Source organism: Pteropus vampyrus, unplaced genomic scaffold (assembly GCF_000151845.1).
Source record: "Pteropus vampyrus isolate Shadow unplaced genomic scaffold, Pvam_2.0 Scaffold640, whole genome shotgun sequence".
Lineage (NCBI taxonomy): Eukaryota > Metazoa > Chordata > Mammalia > Chiroptera > Pteropodidae > Pteropus > Pteropus vampyrus.
The window spans coordinates 154,476-164,949 of NW_011889421.1; the positions used below are offsets into that span (position 1 = coordinate 154,476).

Sequence of the window (10,474 nt, forward strand, 5' to 3'; positions counted from 1 at the left end):
TTTTTTTTTTTGGAGGGTTTGATCATTACAAGATATCAGCTCCCTGTTGCTATAAACCAAGCTATTATCAGCTAATGTTAATGAGAATTTACAATTTACTTTGAATTACATGGATTATTGCTTAATCCACATAGTAACTTTATCAGGTAGATGTTATTATCTCCTGTTTTCCTCATCTGTAAAACAGGAGACAGGGGTACATAATCTGACTCATATCACTTTCCCAATAAAAAGTAGGGTTGGGATATTAACTTGGAGGGAATCTGACTCCAAAGTCTACGTGATTAACCGCAATGCTATACTGCTCCCCAAGGAGCTGGGAGGGAAAAATCTAGCCAGACATTAACCCTTTCTACCACCTACACAGGGATCATTCAATTCTAGGGATAGCCTCTGAATGCAGGGCCACAGTGTACAGTTCTCCGGGTTGTGCACTGCTCAAACACATGCACGGCTAAGGGGATGCCGTTCACGTTGCAGATGTGTTCTAACTTATGTGGGAGGCTATAGGTGTTTGTGAAGATATTGAGCTCCAGGCCTGGAGCTCATGGCCAAGTACTGGGATAACAGCACACACGGCTGTGCACGCAGTCACTGGCACACGCGCATACACAAGACTGCCGTGTCCCAGCCCAGGCACCACTTCCTCTCCTGTTGCTTTCAGTGACTCGATTCCTACCCCAGCCTGGAAGAGGGAGTACACAGAGGGGCACGCTGTCACCAATGGTTGTTCAAACTGTGCAGCAATGTACCAACTGAATTTATTTTTTTCTTAAGGAAGAAACGTCCTATCTAGTTGGCCTGAGAGTGCTATGTTGTCTATCCAGGGTCCTGGTGAGGGCCCTTAACTATAGTCTGCAGTACTTCCGTCCCCTGGAGCCCCTTAGCTGTTTAGTGCTTGGGTAGTGCCAGCCATTTTAATGTCAGTTTAAAACCAGCAGATGTATATAGGCAGATCACATCATTTACAAGAAAAATACACAGCCATGAAATATTTTCCAAAAGGAATTCTTGGGGGATTTTTTAAGTGCGTCATCCATCTGAATAAGCCACACTTAGTGTTCTCTTTCTATGGCGATCATCTCATTTCTGTATGGTGCTTTGTCTAGGGCATTAAATAGTAACTACGAGGTGTGCACTTGAACTGGAGTCAGTGACCCAAACCGCCTCTGTTTGGGAGTTGAAGGAGCCAGGTCAGCTAGGAGGCCCCAGCCGCCAGCCAGACAGCAGGGGAATTCCTCTCCTGAATTTTCTCTCCTGTCCAGGTTGTTGCATCACTTGTCTGGGAGAGACCTGAATGGCCAGGATAAGCTGGGGCCTCCTGAAAAGCCTGGGACCCTGGACTGGATGGGTAATGAGAGGTAGAAGGATGTGGATCTGTGTATTTTCCTTGAAGCTACTGTCACCACCCTGGAAAAGTTCTGCAAGAATAAGTGACAGTAAGAACGACAAGGGACCAGGACTGGCTCTCTCCTGCAAGAAATAAAACCCAAGGCCTAGGATGAAGTGACTTGCTGCAGGCTGTGGAGAGGTGAATGCAGAGCTTCACCTTGCACTGCAATCCTCCAGAGCCAACTCCAACGACTTTCCAACACCAATACTGTCTTTTTGGTCTCCAGGTTTAAAGAGAAGACTAGAAGACGTCCAACCACCAGCATCTCAAAGAGAGGGAAAGAAAAGTCCAGGTGGACTTGATATCTAGACTGAGATGGGTGGAGAAGCCCCAGCTAAGCCTGGAGAACAAAAGGTGAGATGAGGCTTTCTCCCCAGAGGTTGGGGGCTTGTCTCCGAATGCGGAATGTGGGTGGGGAGTTGCAGCAGCTGTCAGGCACGCGTTCAAGCGCCACTCACGGAGCAGCTGGGCTCCCTCCCAGGAGGTCAGAGAAGATTCTGGAGCTCAGGTCACAGCAACTCCTTCCTAACTCCCTACTCTTTTGCTCACCCCCACTCTGCCTCCCATCAGAATGCATGATTCCTTAGAGGCCCCTGAGTAATTTAGAACCAACAAATGCTAGAAAGTGAAAGAAACAGGGAGATCATGCAGTCAAAGCTCTTCTGTTGCAGTGGAGAGGAAAGACACAAGTTCAAGGTCATTCCATCAGCCACAAGCAAGGCAGGGCCTCCTGAGTCCTGGATCTATGCTTGTCAGTCTAAACCACACTGGCTTCTTCCTTTCTTGTCTTCTGCCCCAAGGGTCGGGGGATAAGAGAGAAGTGGGGCTCAGGGCAGGAGGCAGTGGGGATTTGGGGAGTCATACACCAGTCTGTGCTGAAGTTGAGGTAGATGCTCTTCCCAGCAAAACCGAGAGATAAGAGAGCTCTTCACTGTGACCCTCATCCCGGAAAATGCCTTGCACCATAACAGAAGCCTGTGGCCCCAGGCTACTATCTAGGTAGGGCTCCCTGTCTCCTGGAGAAAGGTTTTGTGAAGGTCGTTGCTGAGTGGGAGACTTGGAGACATTCTGTTGAACGCTATCCTGCAGCCTCCAGTGAAGGCTGATAACTCTTTGAAAACATTTTATCTCGCACTCCGTGCTTCCTCATTGCTCTTCAGAGGTGGAGAGGTGGCTGCCCCACTGGACTTCAGAACTGGGCCATGTGGTGCAGAGACTTTGGCCCCAACATGTGCTACATTAGCTCTTTAGAAAAACAAGCCCAGAGGTCTGGACGCCAGCTTCAGAATTAGCCTTGGACTTGGTGAATATTAATCAAACAAAGAAATAGGTGCCGGCACACTTGGGAGGGCCTCCAGATGAGGGCAGGAGGCCAGAAGCTCTGGAAGGCAGGGAAGGCCTAAGGCTGCCACGGCAGCGCCCAAGACAGTGGAGTTGCGGCAGGAGGCACGGAGGAGGCATGAGGAAGGGGCCTGCGGACTTTTCCAAATCTGACCACTCCTGGGGCTCTACCTGGATAGAGCAGGCAAAGGCTTTGGTGGAGATGGCTGGACAGAGTCAAGCTGTGGTGACAGCTTGCAGCTATAGGACTGACCCACGGTCTCTACTTTTCTCTTGCTCTCTCCTCTCTCTTCCTTTCTCCTTTCTTTCACCTCCCACTCTCACTTCCCTCTCCCCCTTCTTCGACTTCCTCTGCCTTCTTCCACCCCCCTCCACTCCCCTTTCTCCTCCTGTAGCCTATGTCCCAGACTGGCCAGCGGCCTTGTGTGGCCCAGCTGGGGAAGGGGGGCAAAGGGCTCGTGGGCCAACCAGTGACTGTTAGCGCCTCTTCTTAGCATTGGTACCATATGCATTAGAGTTGGAGAGAGGAAACAATGGCTACTTCAGTTTGCCTATATATATATATATATATATATATATATATATATATATATATATTTATCTATACGTCCCAAGAACTGCAGGCAGTAGATAGATTGAAAGAACAGATTTTTAATCAATCAAAAAGCACCCATGAAAACTCTATGGAGACTACAAAAGAAGTATAATGTACAATTTCTGCCTTTATTCATCAGCAGGCAACAAAAGACCACTAAAGGGGTCAAATATAGGGGGAGAGGGGAGGGTGAAGTGGGTAAAGGGGATCAAATATATGGTAGCTAAAGGAAACTGGACTTTGGGTGGTAAACACACTATAGGACATACAGATGTCAAATTATAATGTACACCTGAAAATTATATAATTGTATTAACCAATGTTACCCTAATAAACTTAAATTTTAAAAAGGAAAAAAAAAGACTATTAAGCTGGGATCAGTATGATGTCCACTAAAAGGGTGGTCAGGTCTTGCTCACAGCAGCTGTGCATGGTCTGCCTACACTGTGCTGGATCTTGCTTTAGAGCCTGGAAGTGACAGATGAGACCTATTGTCCTGTCCTCAAGGGGCTCCCCAGGCCAGTGGAAGAGACCAGAGCAGAGGGCAGATCGGTGTGAACCGGGGGCGGGCACGACTTCTAGAAGTGGTGAAGGAGAAACCGTGCAGTTGCGAAGATCCCTGTGCAGATAAACACTTGCGCTGAGCATCGGTCTTTAACTCTCTGTTACTGACCAGAGGTACACTTTCGGTGAGACAGAAAGCTTCTCTCTGGGAAGTCTGTTCCCCTGCAAAAGAGAAGGGGCGAGGAGACAAGTGAAAAGGAGTCGCTCTGTGCCAGGCACGTTGTTGGCACTTCCAACACAATTTGATTGGCGTTATGCAATAAGCCTGCACAGATTCTCCATTTCCCTGGAGAAGAAACAAATCTCTGACACAGAGTAACCTTTCTGCGGTCCCATAGTGCTGGCTCAAGTCTAAACTTCCAGCATGTAGTCTTTCCCCTACACAATGCTCCCCCAGTTCAGAGCTCCACGCTGGCAAGTGGGTACGGAGACTGTAATCCTACAGAGGCCAGTTTGCCTCTTCTGAACACAGAAATCTCCAGGGTTGGGGAAGTTGTAGCCTTTGGTGGTGGTCACACAGACCAAATGTGTCTGCCTACGCATGTGAGCATGGAGTCCTGCTTCTCTCTGAGAAGGTAGTCTCTGTCTTGCTCTTAGATATATCCAATCCAGCCCCAGCGCTGAGCAAACTGAGATTCCAAGGTGCTTGCCCCACGTCCCACTGCAGCTCACGGCAGCTTCTTACTTGCCTCCTCTCAGCCTCTACATTTACAGTGTTTTTTGCAGGTCACCAACCAGAGGGCAGGATGGAGAATGCCCATCCTCCTCATACTGTGCCTGCTGCAAGGTGAGTCCCAAACACAGCCCAAATGCAGAGCTTGCGAGACCAGACCCGAGTTTTCCAGGCTGCAGAGACCCCTGCCAGCTGCCTTGGTGGCATTCAGCCCTCCCTCAGCAGTTTGGGCATATCCATGGCTTTCTCTCCTGGGATCTGAGGCCATGCAGTGGATCCAGGCAGTGGTCAGATCTGGGCCCAGGGGGAGTGAGGGAGGCGAGAGCTCACAGGAGAGGTCACATGCCTGATTTGATGACTTCTAGAATATTCACTGTTTTGATAGTGCCTATTTCCCACTCTATTCTATTCAAGTTGACGACTGAGAGTCAGCTGCATTTGTAAGGGTTCCAGGGTGTGCAAAAGACAGCCGTAGCACTGCTCCATGACCACTCATTCTAAAAGCACTCAAATGCCTGTCCCAGTACAAAGGACATAAAGATGAAGACCCTGCCCTACTCTAAAGAGTTCGGAGTCTACACAGAAACTAGAAGGGTAAATAAAAATTGTATTTATTACTAGTCCGCACACATTTATAGAGAGCCTACCATGTGCCAGGCACTAGGGACAGATGGATGAAAGATAGGGTCCCTGCCCTAAATGTCCTAGCAGGCTGGTGAAGTGAGGCTGGCCAGGCTCAAATGATAAATAGCTCTGTCATCATGCTGTGGTGTCTGGATTTTATTTTGATGGTAATGGGAGCCAATGAGGAAAGTAGTGAGTATGTGCCTAGAGAATCTGGTACCTAGAACCTAGTCCCAAGTAGATATTTAACAAATAATTGTTAACAAATAACTGTTGAATAAAAATGCTATTGATAATACCCCCCAAAAATTTAAAAAATATTAACAACTGCTTTGGCTTATAAACAAATCAGAGTTTTAATGAATCAAAGGAAGCGAATATTTGAGCAAGAATTTTCTGTGATGTAATCACACCATCTCTATTTTAGTATTTCACTGCCCCCTTTAAAATTTTTCGGTGGAAGCAGGCTTCCCCTGCCCCAAATGAAAACTCAGGCTGCCCATGATTTTCATGCTGGCGTATATATAACAGTCCTAATTTAATTCCTTTAAGTTTTAAACATTCTAAATTTAACAATTTTAAGTGTTCAGTTAAATATTTTAGTCAGCACTTCAATTTTCATTCAAAGATATGTCACCTCATGTACCTAGCCTGCAGTCAAAAAGGCAGGAAGCGGTGAGCGCCATCTTCTCCCTTCCCCTCCTCCTTCTCTCTAACTCGGCGGCTGGCCCTCGGACCCCAGCAGGGTCAGAGGCAGGAGGGAGAAGCAGCAGAAGCCAGGCAGCTGTATGCGTCAGGATGGCAGAGAGCTCCCTGGCCTGGCAGAGGTTTAGAGCTAGCTCTTCCTCTTGTGTCTTTGTGGACTCTTACATGGCCCCCTGATGGCCCGTCTCCTCCCTGGGCCCTGGATCTGCTTTGGCCTCTCCACACAGAAGACCCCATCTCAGATGGCTATGGGCTGGCTCTCTTCCCTCCAGGCTCTACCTCTGTACCAAGAACATACTCACACCTTTCTCACCCCTCTGCCGGTAGGAGGAGAGATCCATGGCAGTTGCTGGCCCTACAGTCCTGGTCCTGCTCAGACCTCTTGCACTTTCTCAGTCCAAGCCAGGCTCAGTCGTGGCCTCTCTCCAACTGCAGGCCTCACTCACCCTCCCCGATAGAAGCCACAGCAATAGACAACCACTGGGAAATGGTGGGCAAATGGGAGCAGGGGCACCCCCTCCATCAGAAGGCAGGGAATTAGCATCAGGGACCCCAAGTGGATGCCACATGGACCCTAAAATGCTTCTTTAGTTCTCACAGGTGACTAATAAATTCCAAAACCTAAATTATGAATAACTAAGAGCTGCTGATCAGCAATCCACCGAATGAGTTTTAAGGGTCAGTAAAATTCAGTAGTAACAGTAGAAACACACGTGAGTTGCAGGAGTCGATTAAGGGCTCCCCGCCAGCTTTCTGCCAGCGAGTCGGACCACGTCATCCGGACAGTTAACAGGGAGGTGCTCCTCTCGCACGTGCCACGTGTAGATCACGCGAGGTCTTGACGTCTGGGGTAGGGACACTTTGTCAGGGCACCATCACTGTTGTCCTGGGATGGTCCTTGTTTGTCATTGTGAATATTCTTCCCTTTTACTGATAAACTGTTGCTTAATTTTATCAATAGTTGCATAGTTGTTGGTCTATCGTTTAGTTAAACCTGCACTGATACATCCATAGCATTTATGGCCTTGACTCTTCCTAAAATTAGACCTCAAGACGTATGCAACAGGCAGCACCAGCTTCACCGGCATGTGGCCCTGGGCAGTCACCTGGGGCCCTGTACTCAGAAGGTGCTTGCTTGGTTTAATGCTCTGCTATGACCATAGCAAAATCCTTAATAACTTCTGAACAAGGAGTCTTATATTTGTATTTTTCACTGGGCCCCACAAATTATGTAGCCAGTCCTGGTGCCAGGATATCAAACTGAACTTTCTTGGGTTCAAAGGTGCTATAGACATAGAACAGACTGATAGATGCCAGGCACCTCATCCTAAAGCAAGGTGTTGAGCCACCTGTGCAGGATTATAGAGAGAGATTGCAAAGCTAGCCATTCCCACAATAGCCCACCACGTAGCCACCTGAGGGTATAGACGAGCTCACTGTGGGAGCCAAGTAAGAAGAAACTTCTACAAAGCCACTCAACAAGCTTGCCATATGTCCAAGTTTCTCCTGACATCAGGATAAAGGTGTGCTTCCTTGGCTTGGGGCCTCCACCAGGAGGGCCACCCAGAGGGGATTGTGACCATAAAAAGCAGCAGGTGGCAAGAAGTCATAGGTTTGGTGGTATTTGGAGGAGTCCCGGGAAGCCAGCAGGAGGAGAGGTAGTTCTTACAAGGAAGGAACTGCAGCCAGAGGCCATAGGAAGGAGGTTTGGGAGGCAAAAGACAAGGCAGCAGCTCTGGCTATCTGCAATGCCTGGAGGAACCAGGAGCAGATCACCACTGCCCCACTCGCCTCTCCTCTCTCCCCTCCATGCCCAGTCCCAGAGGGGCTTAAAATAGCAGTTCTGAGTAGAGGAAGAGGCAAAGCAAAGCAAGGGACCCCAGGATGCACCTGTCCCCCACGCAGGCCTCCAAGCCCCTGAGAGAAAAGAAAAGGCTTCAATTGAATCAGAGACTGGAGCTGCAACCAGCCATTGGGATGGACTGGATATATAATTTTAGTCTAGACTGGCCTTTTTCTTATCCACATGAGACTATAAAAGTTACTATATATGAAACAATGTCTGAGATTTCATCAAGGAACAGAGAAGTCCACAGAGTGAGTGTGAAGAGGCAGTGAGAGAAAGAATAAACTTGGCTTCTGCCTGCCAAGTTTACTAAGTCATTTAGTAAACAGGCCACATGGTGTGGTTCAACTACGGTTTACGCCTAGTGCCAAAGCAGACGTAAGCACAATACTGCTCACGTGGGTCTTGACCGTGGCTCTTGGTTGTGTTTCCTTCTACAAAAAAGTGGCCAGCATGAACGGTTTTGCCACCACTGGTCTAGGGATGTAACCACCGAGCAGACAAGGATCCTTGTGTTCCAGGGCCCCCTCCCTTCTGCAGAAAGCATGCTGATCTGTTCTCACTCTTTAACATCTCTCTTTTACGTCTCATGCACATAAACCACAGTTCTCTGCCAGATGTTGCCTCCGTCCTCTTACCAGTGTTTAGATGACAGCTTTTCAAACGTCTGCATTTGGGGCACAGTGGAAGGAACCCAGGCTCTGGACGGACTTGTCTGAGAATACCTGGCACACAAGTGTTAGCTAAATCATGGCTAAGATTATTTTTGCATGTCTGTCTCTTAAATGGGGCCTTGAATACAGCTCCATTCCATATCTTGGGGCTACCCCTGACCCAGGAACTAAGTTCTGATGTTTCTATATTGATTCTTCTGTGCCTCATTTCAAGAAGGCATTTCTTACCTGCCCCCTAATTCTGGCAGAATGTGGAGCTTGTAGCTCCCCGGACACAGTGACTATACTCAGCTCTCCTCCTTGTATTTTCTTCTCTGCCTGCAGCTGTAAACTCTTTGAGGGGCCCAAGGCTAGTGTCTGGGAAGCCTGGGGACACTGTCACCTTCCAGTGCCATTACAACCCCTCGTTCATCAACGGGCTCCAGAGGAAGTACTGGTGTCGCCTACACCCCCTGACGTGGCTCTGCCCCACCGTTGTGTCCACCAACCACTACACTCACCTGCACTATGGTGACCGTGTGGCTCTATCAGACTTCCCACAAAATGGCTTCTTTGTGGTGACGCTGTCCCAGCTGTCCCCAGAAGATGTGGGGTCCTATCGCTGTGGCATTGGAAACAGAAACGACGTGCTGTTCTCCAGCATGAACCTGACCATCTCTGCAGGTAGGGGCTGATGACCGGTGGGTCAAGGTTGGTGAAGTGAATGCCAGGAAGAAGGTGCAAGAAAACGGAGAGGTCCAAGAGGGTTTTAACCACCGGGGGTGTGATGAGGAGAAGCTGGGGCAAGGCAAGGACTTTAAGAAGAAGGCTTTCATCTCTAAGGAAACTAGTCTCAGAAGGAAGGTAGATGTCAGGGCAAACTTTCCAACTGAATGAACACCAGCTATCCTGCCAGATTCCTCCCAAATGTGTAGCTTGTATATCTAGAAAGCATTTCAAGAAGGTAGCGAATTGGATAATGTGGTTGCTTTAGGTCACAGTGTCTCTTTGTTTAGACAAGCAGAGGAAGTAAGACAGACAGGACAGAGGAATAGGGACTGGGCTCTTCCTAAGACTGAGCCCCTTGGCAGATACCTGACAGTTACCAGGTACACGCCCTGTGTGGCAGGTTCCAGAGAACTGATCCAGAGTCAGGCACCCAGAGTCCAGGCTATGAAAGGCCAGCCTACCGGAGAGATGGCATTTGAGGGAGCAGGCAGGCACAAGTGCCTGAGAGTGGACTTGTTTTATTAGATGTTGACATCTAACTGGTTACCTGCTGAGATTGGAAGCTCTACTGCCATTGAAGTTTTTCTTTTTTTCCCATTTGAAGTGCAGTACGTGGTAGGCTATGGGCCCCTGGGAAAGGAAGCAATATAGGAGTCCTAGACAGCTTGAATAGAGAATATGTGGACATAACAAAGGAGATAGGACCATAGAATGTCAATATTTGCAACATACTAGAGAATACATCTGGTTTTCCCAAATCTTTATTTTATCTGACATATTGGCCAAAGACTATCACTTAAGGCTGCATTCCACGTTGCAAACACTTTCAGCCTGGCATCCTTTGCTAAACCCTGCAGGCAGCAGGATGGCCTTCCCATGTGTCTCTCTCTGCTGTTCATGCAGGTCCTCCCAGCACCATCCCCGGAGTCATTCCCGCTTCAGGTGAACTTGTCAGGACGTCCTTTGGAATAGCATCTCCAGCCACCAACAGGTGGACCCCAGGAACCACTCAGACTATAGGAAGACAAGAGGCAGGATGGGACAGAGTTGGTTCAACTCCAGGAATCAGCAAAAGAACAGCTTCCGCGAAGAGAAGGCGAACCCCAGGAACCACTGGGGCAGTAGTTGCAGATCCAGTTAGCCAGGTAGAGAGTACCCTCTGGGCAACAGTCTCCATTCCAGAGAGTCCAGCTTCGGCAATCAGAGGCATGTCCAATACAACAGAAGGTGTTTGGGTATGGGGCGCCAGAGGCTCAGTAACAAATAGCGCTAGAGCCAGTGAGGAAGGGAGAGAGGCAAGAACTACTGAGGCCGATAGGCCAAGAGAGGAAGCAGAGAGGGTCAGAACAGG

The 10,474-nt window shown here is 48.7% G+C and overlaps 1 protein-coding gene across 3 annotated transcripts in view; it reads left to right on the forward strand.

Annotated features, from left to right (window-relative positions):
• The first annotated feature begins 1,090 nt into the window (after window positions 1–1,090).
• The window catches only part of FCAMR (Fc fragment of IgA and IgM receptor), a 17,474-nt gene continuing 8,090 nt past the window's right edge, over window positions 1,091–10,474 (forward strand). The window contains exons 1-5 of one of the 3 annotated variants that reach the window (XM_023525877.1): window positions 1,091–1,531; window positions 1,620–1,747; window positions 4,608–4,680; window positions 8,740–9,078; window positions 10,027–10,463. In XM_023525877.1, the coding sequence (XP_023381645.1) occupies window positions 1,709–1,747; window positions 4,608–4,680; window positions 8,740–9,078; window positions 10,027–10,463 (888 nt within the window). In that variant the 5' untranslated portion in view covers window positions 1,091–1,531; window positions 1,620–1,708. The remainder of the gene's footprint in view (window positions 1,532–1,619; window positions 1,748–4,607; window positions 4,681–8,739; window positions 9,079–10,026; window positions 10,464–10,474) is intronic. The other 2 variants (XM_023525879.1, XM_023525878.1) reach the window with 2 other exon arrangements.